We start from the raw sequence: 12,461 nt of genomic DNA, 5'->3' as shown, positions 1-12,461 counted from the left end.
TTCCAGCAAATTACGATGGTGCTATCGGAAAGAGCGGTCCTTAGGCTGTGGGCACAGGCAGGTTCTGGTTATGCTAATGAAGCTGAGCAACAGACAAAAGAATTTGTCAAAACTGAGACACGTCTCAGTCTAAGGGGATTAGGATCTGACTGTGCGTATGGAATCGATTTCCTTAACATAATGCCTCTTCATGCCACTAAGCCAGAGCCTGGCCAGTTGAAGACTTGGGGTGTAACAACAGGAGAAGTTCTGGTCTGTTCTCATCCTGCCCATGGCTCTCTCAGCATCCGTCCTGTTTCATTTCTGTGACAATCGCCATGACAAAAGCAACTTACAGTCCATCACTGAGGGGACTCGAGCAGCTGACCGCATCACAGCCACAGTCAAGAGGGGAGAGAAACACATGCACCTGATCCACCTGCTGGTTGCTGCTCAGGAAGCCCTCTCTGCTCACACAGTCCTGGGCTCAAAGCCAGGGAGTGGTACCGCCCAAGGTGGGCTGGGTCTTCCCACATCAGTCAACAGTCAAGACAGTCCCCCTCAGACAGGACCACACGCCAAGCTGATCTAGGCATTTCCTCAACTGAAATTCTTCCCAAGTGATTCTGGGTCGCATCAAGGTGCTAGTTAAAACTAACCATCATGCCAACTGTATGCCTTTAAGCAAGCAGAAGGCTCTGGAGAGGGACAGGTCATGGCTAGAATTGCACCTTGCGACACTTAAGACCTCTCTCTCCGCTGGATCTTGGGCTAGGTGTCATACCCAGTGGACAGGACAACCCCTTGGTACCAAGTACTCTCCTGGACTGACCTTTGTATAAGTTATTTCCTTCCTCCATCAAGTGAAGGAAAAGACTCGGTGACATTTTCCACTCCTCCTCTTCTTCCTGCTCAGAGCAGAATGTTATTGTTAATACAGGTATAGTTTATCTGTCAAGATAGACATCAAAAGGCACACACACTGTAGTTGCCAGGACTGGTTTATGTCACAGAGTCCCTGCTCTGTCCACCAGGGCAGCTCTCCTGATGGTGATTTGAGCATAGACTGCCACAGAAGCATGGATGGCCAGGCTCCCTGAGACATCCCCTGTCCACAGCACTGTCTCGTCATGTGATTTTTTTCCCCATAGTTCACAGCCCTGGTTTCCGTCCCACCTTGTAATGACTTGCTCTTTCGAGCCTGAAGCCCGAGTTCTCGGCTCAGGTCCTGTCTGCCTCCCTTCACCGTGTTCCAGTCAGCAGGCCTGGAACTACTTTGCACCCTGGGCCCTGCTGCATCCCGTGCCAGTCCTGGACTTCCCCATGCATCACTGCTGTCCCTTCCTCCCACTCACGTGTCCCTTCCCCGAGTGGATGTCAGCTACCACACACTCCTTTCCTGGGAAAGGATCTGGCTTCCATTTTGGAGTTAAGGTCTGTCAGAGCTCTGTACCCTGAGCCCCCAGAGAGCGTGCCCAACCGAATGCCCTTGGCTTCTGCCATTTCTGTACATGGAGATAGGGGACTGCCATCCACCTGGCACCTGCATACTGCACGGCTCTGCTCTGAGCCCCACAAGACACCCTCTGTCCTTCTGCTCCAGGTCCGTCTGCTCTTGATGGTGAGAGTCAGCCCTGTAAACCTTTACCCGGTGCTTCTGTTTAATAATGTTTGTACCACATCAGCTGATGACCAAGGTCACTGCTATTGTTACTGTTGAAAAGGGCCAAAGGAAAAGTGTTGGTCTGCATTATGCCCACAAGAATGCTCTAAAACTCTCTACATGCTCTGTGCACCTGGAGGAGGCGGGACAGTGTAGTGATGTAAGCATCTGTTGCTGGGACCCTGTGAGTCCCCAGGACACTGGACAACTGACTGTTCTTCCTTTCCTGGACACTAGTGTTGGGCTCTGTGGTGTACTTGATCACCACGTCTACACACCCAGCAGACTGCACGGCCTTTGCTCCTCCATCCCCACCTGTTTCCCCTTCCTCATACCCCACAGCCAAGTGGGCACCAAACTTCTGACTCCTACACTTTCTGGAGATGTTCCACATCTTACTGTCTTAGCTCTCTGACTGAACACTTGGGGGCCAAGTCCCAGGCCTGCAGCCCGTCAAATGCAGCCTTCCTAGCCCTGCTCCCCAGGCCTGCAGTGGGCCAAGTGCAGCCCTCCCTGCTGGCCTCGGCAGTCTTTGCACGTGCCTTTCCTGCTGCTGACGATGCTGTACCACACAGCAAGGGCTACTGGCCCGGACACAGTGGCATGTTCTTCCCTCTTCTCTTGCCCCTCTTCCTGGCCTGGAGGGCGCCCTCTAGTGCTTTCTGATGACTTTGGGCTCAAACAGGCCCCTTTCCTCCAGGAAACCTCTCTGGTGGCAGATGGACCTCAGTAGCCATTTCTCACCTGCCACTGACCGGGCTTCCCTCAAATTCTCACGCACCTTCCTTTCCTGTGATCACCCTCACCTCCCAGCAAACAGAGGGCCATGGAAAGTGGGGTGCCCCTCAGCCCTGGAACTACTTCCCAGCACACAAGGAGCCTTGGAGAGTCGGGGTGCCCTCAGCCCTGGAGCTCTGCACTTTTGCGCCTACGTAAGTACATAAGATATATGTCACAGACATTCGTTAGGTAAGAGAAGAACATAAAATGAAAATGCTTCTCCGTGGAGGAACAGATAAACACTGAACTGCGTCTTTGCACAGTAATGGGAAAGAATGAAGGACCAACACATCCCGCAAAGAGGACAAACCTTGAGGATCACAGAGCGAGGGGGGGTCAGACACAACGACCTCACCTGACAGCGTCCCATTTACATGAAGTGCTCAAGCTCTAGTTAGACTCTAGTTCGTCCCCAGGCCCGGAGAGCCTTCCTATGCTGCCTGACTGAGGTGGGCCATTCCTCCCACACAAGCCTGTCAGGTTGCAGGTGTTGGGAGGCTCCTGATCTCCTAGAGTTTTTGGAGAAGCAGGAGAGACATGAAAGCAAGACGTGCAAGGTGCTGAGTGGCTGTCCAGGCTGCTCCTACAGTCAGAGAAGGCCTCCTGGAAGCACAGCCTGTAATGCATGGAAGGGACTACCTGCCTTGCAGAACCTGGAAGGAATCTGGTTCCAGAAACACCAGGGCTGAGAGCCCGGGAAGCAGCTAACCTGGCCTGCGGGACTCACAAAGCTCGCTGGTTAGGAAGCCCATCTCGGATGCAGCTTAGCCCAGAGGTGCCTGCAGTCCTACCCTTAGATACTGTGCTGAATAGCGTCCGTTGTCAACTTGACACACCTGGGTTGAGGAAGCCTCAGTTGGGGAATTTCCTCTATTGGACTGGCCTGTGGCCTTATCCGAGGGGCATCTTCTTGATGAGTGATGTGGGAGGGCCCAGCCCACTGTGGGTGGTGCCACCCCTGGGCAGATGGGTCTGTGTTGCATAAGAAAGCAGGCTGAGCAGCGTTCCTCCATGGCCTGTGCTCCAGGTTCCTGCCCTGAGTTCCTACCCTGGACTCCCTGATGAATTGTGACCTGGGAGATGTAAGACAAATCAACCCTTTCCTCCCCAGGTTGGTAGTGGTCAGACTGTTCTGTAACAGCACTCGAAGGCAGACTGAGATAGCAGAATCCCAGTCTGGCTTTTGTCTGGATTCTCGGCTGAGGGACTCGCACTTCTTTCGTGTATTTATCAGTCATTTGTTTCTCCTTTCTCCTTTCCTTTTGTTGAGACAGGGTCTCCCTGTAGCCCCAGCTGGCCTGGAACTCACTGTGTAGACCAGGTTGCCTTGATCTCACGGAGATCCATGCACCTGCCTGTGCCTCCCACCAGACTGCTGGGGTTAAAGGTGTGCACCACCGCACCCAGGGCCCACTATACTTTTTCGTTTTGATTTCTCGAGATTTTCATTTCTAAAATTTCAATTTGGTTCTTTTCTTTCTTCGGAATTTCAGTTTTCCCACTGGGCTCATCCAGGGTTCCAGCTCCCCCCCTTCCTTGTTTCCTTTATCTGCTGTGCCCTCTTTGAAGCCACAGGACATTTTTACAGTAAGGGTTTTGAAATGTTTTTTTTCTTTTGGCATTCCAACCCGTTCAGGATCTTTGGATTTAGTCACTGAGGATCTGGGACCCTCGGGAGGAGTCACACTGCCTCTCCATGTTTCTCGTGTTTCTGTGTTGCGTTTTGTGGGTCTGTTGAGCTGTGCATCTCTGGTTTTATTTGGGGAGTTTTCTTAGTGAGGAGGCCTACTCTTAGGGCTCAGTCCCAGCACCACTCAAAGAGTAGACAATACTAGCAACAGTACCACCACCAAACCCAGACAGACATGGAAATAAAATTAAAATCAACTATAGGCAATGATTATGTTACTGATGACCACAGTACAGTGAATGGAAAGGAGGAGGAAGAGAGGGTAAAGGAGGAGGGGGGAGGGAAGGGAGGAGGAGGGGGAGGAGGAGGGGGAGGACTTCAGGGAGGGCGCGCTTTTGGCGCAGCAGAACAGTAACAACAGAGAGAAATGGACATGGGACGTCTGAACCGCACAGGTCGGGCTCTGAAAAATGCATACCGCTCAGGGGAGCTGGTGTAAAACACGGGGCACAAACATACAGGTTTGCAAAGGGAGAGGGTGACATAGAGGAAGGACTCACACAGACAGATGAGAGGGAGGGAGACAGGGTGAGAGGGAGAGCCCTGGGAGGTCGCAGAGCTGCAACCTGGCGGCCGGCCGCACTTGGTCAAAACGCAGGGCAGAGCTGCAGGACTGGCCGCTGTTGGCTGGGACGGGGGACGGGAGCCCTATGGGGCGGGGGTGGGGTGCTACCTGCTCTGACCAGAGCTCCCTTCTCCCAGGCACTTGTCTCTCTTTACACATTCTGGGCTATTTGTGTGCTGCTTGTTACGCCCTGGGCTGAGACACCCTCAGAAGACACCATCTTGCAGCTGTGTCTCGCTCAGTACAAAGCCAGCACAGTGCCTCCTGTAGAGCAGATGCCTGAGGCGCGTGTCAAAGTAACACCTGGCATCTACACAACCTGATTTCTATAGCACAAAGCAAGCTCTTAAGGGCAAAAAACATTGAGAGACGAGTTTGGGAAACACCTGATCCTGGTGGTTTTAAATAGTGAACTCTAGACATTCCCACGACTTGACAGGGCTTTCCATGCAAAAGGACATAATTGACAGTTACATGAGACGCCTTTTCTCACTGAAGGAGAGAGGTGCTGGGAAGTCTCTGCTCTTGAAATGAATTTTTCTTTGATAAAGAGTCTTCAGCCTGCTGGAGTAAATGTATTTCTTTGGTTGCTGTTCTAAGCATTTTACACATCAGTCCTCTGGACAATTACTATAGAATTTTCCACAAGGGAGTTTGACACCCCATTTTGTTTTTTCTTTTTGATCTTTTTGAGACAGGGTCTCCCTGTAACCCCAGCTGGCCTGGAATTCACTATGTAGACCAGGCTGGTTTTGAACTCACAGAGATCTGCCAGCCTCTGCCTCCCAAGAGCTGGGATTAAAGGTGTGTGCCACCTCACCTGGCCCAACTCTACCATCTTAATCCTAAAGCTATTTATTTTCTCATGTGATATGGCACCTTCTTGACCATAGCTATGCCATATTGAAGGTTAGGCTGACTCTAGCCTCTGAAATTATCAGGTAGTTGGCCCAAGATATGGGAACGCACATCAGCAGGACCCCAGGTTGTCTTGGGAAACAGGTCAGCATGTTCTGGAATGCACCTGCTAACTACAGATTTATGGCTGTAGGTTATGCTTGGTTTGCTTCGGCAAAATAGTAATTGTTCTTTAACAGAATAGAAATTGTTAAGGGGGCTTTTCACCTCTAAACTCGGGAACTTAAACTTTTCACCCCTGGTTATGGTTTTTCTGTATAAAAGCTCACCCTAGAGACAGCTCCGGGCTGCCCTTGGGTTCTGACACCCTTGTCAGTTGATGGCAAGCTAATAAAAGACTTTCATTCGGCAATACTTTGGTGACTGGTTTTCTCTCATGAAGCACCCCGGAACACTCTGAATCTTTTACTCTCATGGGATCATGTATGTTCACTGAGCACTTTGTCATAGTGCTGCCCTTTAAATGTAAACACTTAATTAGGGGTCTGTGTATGCCACGTACATGTGGGTATATGCAGAGATCAGAGGAAGGCATCAGATCACCTGGAGCTGGCGTTACAGGTGGTTGTGAGCTGCCTGATGTGGGTCTGGGAACTGAACTCAGGTCCTCTGGAAGAGCAATAAGATGCCCTTCATTGTGGAGCCATTTCTCCAGCCCACAATGCTGTCTTTTTTGATAGAAACTTTTGGGCCATTACCCTACCATTCCCAGCTCCACAGAGTGCCAATGGAATGTTCTGAATGGAGGGAAACCCTGTCTTCTGTATATGAGTGGGCATCATGCATACAGACCACTCTGAAAAGGCCAGGCGGATGAGAAGTGAGAATCTGGGTCCCAGCTACCTATAGGCATCTTCAGAGGAGATGGATGAAGGAGCTGGCTCATGGATCTGAGCCCCAGGACCCCTCTGCCCCAGGTCATGGAGGCTACATCTCTTTTCCCTGCACCATGCATGTCCCCTGCCCTGCTGACCTTAGTGAGCATGTTTGTGTCAGCCAACAAGCCCTGTGATTCCCAGTAGGAAGCATGAACTCCACATGGTCCACCCACATATTGATTCAGAGCTGTTCTGTGGGATTCAGGGTCTGCTCTGTGCACACTGCCCACGGATGCCAGCTAGTAAGACCTGAACCCACTCCACCTGTCCCCCAGCTTCTGCTGCCTCATAGCCAAGCCACCTGCTACCTTTTGCAAAAAATGCACACTAACTGCACAGTGATGCCATCCCATCACAGCACTGTACAAAATTTAAAAATCAAAGGGAAAACAGTCGTATTATCACCACCCTCACCCAAGGGACTGTATACTGTCCTCCTCACTCCTGTGCCCCACGTGCTCTGTCACATCCTGATTCTAAGGAGTTCGAGATTTTGCCTGACGAACGAGTGTAGCATGGGTTCATTTTGATTCTTATTTCTTTACTTGGTGTAATGGAACTCTGTTTTTCTTCTCTCTTTGTGGGCGGGGGTGGTGGCGGTGTGTATTTATGTAGATGTACGGCTTCTTGATTTAATTTTCAGATTATTTGCCTTTTATTCTTATAGTTTTTTTGAGATAGGGTCTCCTTGTAGCTCCAGCGGGCGTGTAACTTGTTATGTAGACCAGGCTGGTCTCCATCTCACAGAGATCCATCTGCCTCTGCCTCCCAAGTGCTGGAAAGGTGTGGCCACCATGCCTGCCTAATTTTCAATTTATAAAGCAGGTTTACAGAAATAGCCACTTCCAAATAAGCTTTGTCTCTGTGTAGCTGGTCCCTCTAAGCTTGTGTGTGGTGCCTTTAGGCTTCCCTACCCTGAGTCAAAGGGCGCCACTGACATGGTGTGTGATGTTTCCAGAAGAGTGTTCATCTTCATATGTGTTATCCTGGGTGTTCCTCTTGGGTGAAATCAGGAGAGCAGGCCAACACTATGCCTGCCCTGCCCCTCCTCAAAGGCTGGCCCCTGAGAGGGTTTCCTGCCTGACATCAGGGCTGGTTCAGATGAATCAGGGTCCTGCTGGAACTTTCTGTCATATATGCCACACATCTGAAGCAGTTGGCATTTCACAATGTCAGGTATGTGGTAAAAGTCAAATGGGGTGTGTCCTTTAGCATGCATCTGTTAGCGTTCAAGTTCACAAACTGATCCCTCAGTGGCTCCCGGGTCTCCTGCTCACCCCGGGGTCTGCAGGGTCTTTCCCATGGAGCACTTTCCCCCCTGGTTATGGAAGCAGAAGCCATTCCAGAACAATCACGGCTGGAAACCATACCAGGATTACAGGACAGCATATCCAACCTGAAATCCGCAGCGCGTTGTAACTATTTTTGAGCTTGCTCTTAGCGTGTCATGCTGCTCCATCACCATTACAAACTCACACTTGTTCACGCCTGTTGGGCTTCGGGGGGCTACTCAATCCCACACGGAGACAGCAACCGACATGAATCTACAAGATGAAGCCTTAAAATCAGTTGCTGTGACCTAAATCTGTCTCTTTTCTTCGATGAGGGTGCATTTAACTTTCATCAGATCTGGTTATCATTTTGGTGGTGGAGGCGAGGAACCAACACCACTTCTCACAGGGGCCACGGATCCCACTGCTGGCCTTCCCCAAATCCACACCCACGGCCCAGGCTGCACCCCAGTTCTGCACTGCTGTTCTGACAACACTGCCTCCCCACGAGGAGCATCCTCTGCTCTGTGCAGACCCCTGCACCCTTGGAGACCCAGCTCACAGGAGTGTTGGTCTCCCATCACACTCCGGCGGTTGAGTTACCATCCTTCTCCAGTGCCCTCTGCTCTGTGCAGACCCCTGCACCCTTGGAGACCCAGCTCACAGGAGTGCTGGTCTCCCATCACACTCCGGCGGTTGAGTTACCATCCTTCTCCAGTGGTTTCTTCCTTCTGCCTGACTCCAGTGTTTTATGGGACAGTGCCATGAATGACCAGTAGGAACAATGTGATATAGGAAATTGTTTCCTGTACACATATACATAAGGAAGCCCGGTGTGGTGGTGCACACCTTTAATCCCAGCACTCCGGGAGGCAGAGGCAGGCAGATCTCTGTGAGTTCAAGGCCAGCCTGGTCTACATAGAGAGTTCCAGGACGGCTGGGGCTATAGGGAGACCCTGTCTCAAAAAGACAAAGCAACAACAACAACAAAAAACTAGAAGGATCACACCAGTGTGTTGATGATGTTTGACTGACAGGTTCTGTGATAGTTAATATGGAGTGTTAACTTGACAGGACCTAGAATCACCCAGGACACAAACCTCTGGGCATCTCTGTGAGGGAGTTTCTAGACTGGGTTAAGTGAGCAGGGAAGATACAGCCTTCTGTAGGAGGAGCCATTCTGTGGGATGGGGCCCCAGACTTGGGGAGGCAGCGCTTGGAGCAACAGCAGCATGTGTGTCTCTGCTTCCTGACTGCGACTGGACCAGCTGCCTCTTGCTCCTGCTGCTGTGCCTTCACCACGACGGACCCTAGAACTGCGAGCCAGAAGAAACCTTTCCTTCTGTGAGTCACTTTCGTCAGGAGATCTGTCACAGCAACAAAGAAAAGTAACAACGCAGCTGTGCAGTGATTTCAAATTACTTTTCTAGGGGCTGGAGAGAGGGCTCAGCAGTTAAGAGCATCGACTGCTCTTGCAGAGGACCTGGGTTTGATTTCCAGCTCCCACATGACAGCTGACAACTGTCTGTGACTCCAGTTCCAGGGGAATCTGACGCCCTCTTCTGACCTCTGTGGGCTTGCACGACACGGGTGCAGTTTTGTACTTGCAGGCAATATATTCATATATGTAAAATAAATATATTCATATACGTAAAATTAACAAATATTTAAATTATTTTTCTAGCTAATTAATGTGTGTATGTATGTGAGTGTATGTGTATGTGTGTGTTCGAGTATATGTACCTGTGTGCAAATGGAGGCCAAAGAGGGCGTTGGATCCCTCAGAGATGTCGTTACACATGTACATGGTTGCTGAGAGCTGAACCCTGGTCCTCATGATGCAGCAACAGGTGCTGGGCCATCTCCTCAGTCCTATTTTTCCCTTTCGTTAACGTAAACCATGAAAGAAAGTTTCATTTTTCAACTTAACTGACCACAAGGTGCCCAGCTGTTGGGTCAGACACTGTTTGTGGATGTAACCGTCACTCTCCAGTGTTCACCCCCTTGGCTTCTCCACAGCTTGTCCATTTGCCTCAGCGAGAGTGTCCTGCACATGGGTCTGTCCTGGACCAACACCCTCTATGTCATCTGTTTGCCCTGAGCTTCAGCGGAGTTTGACAGAGGCAGCGGCTTGAGTGAACAGCTGTGAAGCCAGTTCCTGCCGGACTGGCTTTCCTCCTACTGTCCCACTCCAGACACTTGGAGTCTACCTCACTGTCCCCGGCTCCCCCAGCGACGGCCAGGCCAGTCCTTCACGCCACGCTCCGTGTTTTGTGTACGCTGCTTTCCCCGGGGCTGGTCTTCATCTGGGCCTACATGCTCCTCTTAAAGAAATCAGTGCACTACTCTGTGTTCCAAGAGCCTCCGGGGATGCTGATCAGAGCTTAAGGTCCGCAGGGTTGCTGCAGGGGACAGAGCTGGGAGACAGACTGGTCTGTACAGGGCAGCAGCAAGGACTTTGGCTGCTCCTTGAGAGGCAGCTGTGTTCTGTGGTTGGGTGGCGGTCGTGGTGATGAAGGCAGGTCTGGGTCACGCACACAGACTCCCGAGAGTCTCCCCACTGACGGGCCATGTCCTGTGAGCAGTCTTGGCCACCTCAGTGGCTGCTGGTCTCTTCTTCCTCTTCATCTATGGTCCTTCCTGTGGCTCCTCTGCCGTTCGACCACATGTACCCTTTCTTTAGGCAGCGACTTCTGAACTTTTAGGGGAAAGGACCCCTTGCCCACAGGTATTTTCCCAGGAAGGCTCTCCCACGTATATGTTTACAATTTCACGGCATCTGTCCAGGGGGTCTGCCCTCCGGTTAGGACCCATGTGCTCTGCGGCTTGGAGACTCAGCTTCCTTTTCTTTTAAAATTGTTTATTTTATATGTATGAGTGCATTGCCTGCATGTATGTAAGTGCACCTGTGTCATGGAATGCCCACAGAGGTCAGAAGAGGGTGTTGGGCGCTCTGGAACTGGAGTTAGAACAGTGGTTAGCCACTATGTAGGTGCTGGGATTTGAACCCAGGTCCTTTGCCAGAGCAGCCAGTGCTCTTAACTGCTGAGCCACCTCTCCAGCCGCCAGCTTTTTTCTTTACACAGTCCTCTCTCTCTCTGCATCCCAGTGGACATAAAGATGCTAGATATGTTTGTATCCACAGTGGTAAGCTCTTTCCTGCTAATATATTGTGTTGTATGTGCATGTTTGTGTGTGCATGCTCATGTATGCACACATGTGGGTCACGTGCATGTGTGTGGAGGCCAGAGGACAACCTTGGTCATTCTTCAGGGGACAGTCCACCTAGTGGTTTTTTTTTTTGGTCATTTTGAGAGGTCTCCCTGTAGCCCTAGCTGGCCTGGAACTTACTACGTAGACGATTTTTGGTCATTTTGAGACAGGGTCTCCCTGTAGCCCTAGCTGTCCTGGAACTTACTACGTAGACCAGGCCGGCCTTGAACTCACAGAGATCCGCCTGCCTCTGCCTCCTGAGTGCTGGGATTAAAGCATGCTCCACCATGCCTGGCCACATAGTGTTTTTGATACAGAGTCTCTCAGTAGCCTAGAACTCACCAGGAAGGCTAGGCTGTCTGGCCAGTGAGCCCCAGGGATCTGCCTGCCACTGCCTCCTCCACACTGGCTTCTCTTAGTGGGTTCTGAGGACTGAACTCTGGTCCCTGGGCTTCTTGTTCTGACTTATCCCTCTCCTCAGTGTCCCTGATGTCTTATCACCCCCCACTACCTCCATATTGATGATGTGATATTTTCTAACATATGTAAAGATGTGATTGGCCCAGTTGTTCAATATGGAACTCCTTCTTGGACCAAAGGATTGGAGAGGAGGCCCGGTGATCAGTCACAGCCGGGTGACACCAGACAAGAGCTGTTAAAGCTAACTATGCAGTGCGGGGCCCAGGCTTCTTCCCAGAAGCACCAAGCCCTGGTCGAGCCATGCATGGCTGGAATGAATTTAGAGAAACCAAGCATCCATGTGGCCAAGTGTTATGTTCCAGTCAAAATCACTTACAACAGCTCATGGTGCTTTACCACAGGGCTTGTTTGGAAATTCGCAGAGTGAACAGCTGTAGGACGGGTTGATTTGTGTTCCATTTCTGTTGTTGCTGGCTCTGAGGCCAACATGAGGGCCAGCGAGTGTCAGCGAGACGAATGCGATTACTCTGCTACTGGAGGCTGCCGCTTGCGCTGGCAGACAATGTCCTTCTGACTTTAGCATGTCCCCCGTGGAGGAACTTTAGCCAGGCTCACAGCGACAGCTTGTCATTTCTGTTCTGTTCAGGAGGTGAGAGGGGGTGAATTTGATGGAGTCCAACTTGTCACTTTTAGATGGGATCCTACGCCCCACCTTTTCCCTGTGTGGTGCGTCTACATATATGTACGCATGCTTGCATGTATGCTGGCACAAGTGTGTGTGCGTGTTCATGTGAAGGCCTGAGGTTGATTGTAGACATCATCCTTCACTGCTCTCCCATCTTTTTCAAGAAGGCAGGGTCTCTCAGTCAGACCTCACCGACAGGACTGGTCCTATCACTATCCAGAGCTCACCAATTGGACTGGTCCTAACACTATCCAGAGCTCACCAATTGGATTGGTCCTATCACTATCCAGAGCTCACCGATTGGACTGGTCCTAACACTATCCAGAGCTCACCGATTGGATTGGTCCTATCACTATCCAGAGCTCACCGATTGGACTGGTCCTATCACTATCCAGAGCT

General features: G+C 50.9%; 1 protein-coding gene across 1 annotated transcript in view; it reads right to left on the bottom strand.

Annotated features, from left to right (window-relative positions):
• Iqca1 (IQ motif containing with AAA domain 1) overlaps window positions 1–12,461 on the bottom strand; it is a 180,864-nt gene that overhangs the window by 69,343 nt on the left and 99,060 nt on the right. The window contains exon 10 of the mRNA XM_029558967.1: window positions 812–887. Within this exon, the coding sequence (XP_029414827.1) occupies window positions 812–887 (76 nt within the window). The remainder of the gene's footprint in view (window positions 1–811; window positions 888–12,461) is intronic.

This window comes from Nannospalax galili, unplaced genomic scaffold (assembly GCF_000622305.1).
Source record: "Nannospalax galili isolate Female #2095 unplaced genomic scaffold, S.galili_v1.0 scaffold149, whole genome shotgun sequence".
Lineage (NCBI taxonomy): Eukaryota > Metazoa > Chordata > Mammalia > Rodentia > Spalacidae > Nannospalax > Nannospalax galili.
Note: the sequence above shows the minus strand (reverse complement) of the source record. Positions and strands in the feature narration are given on the sequence as shown.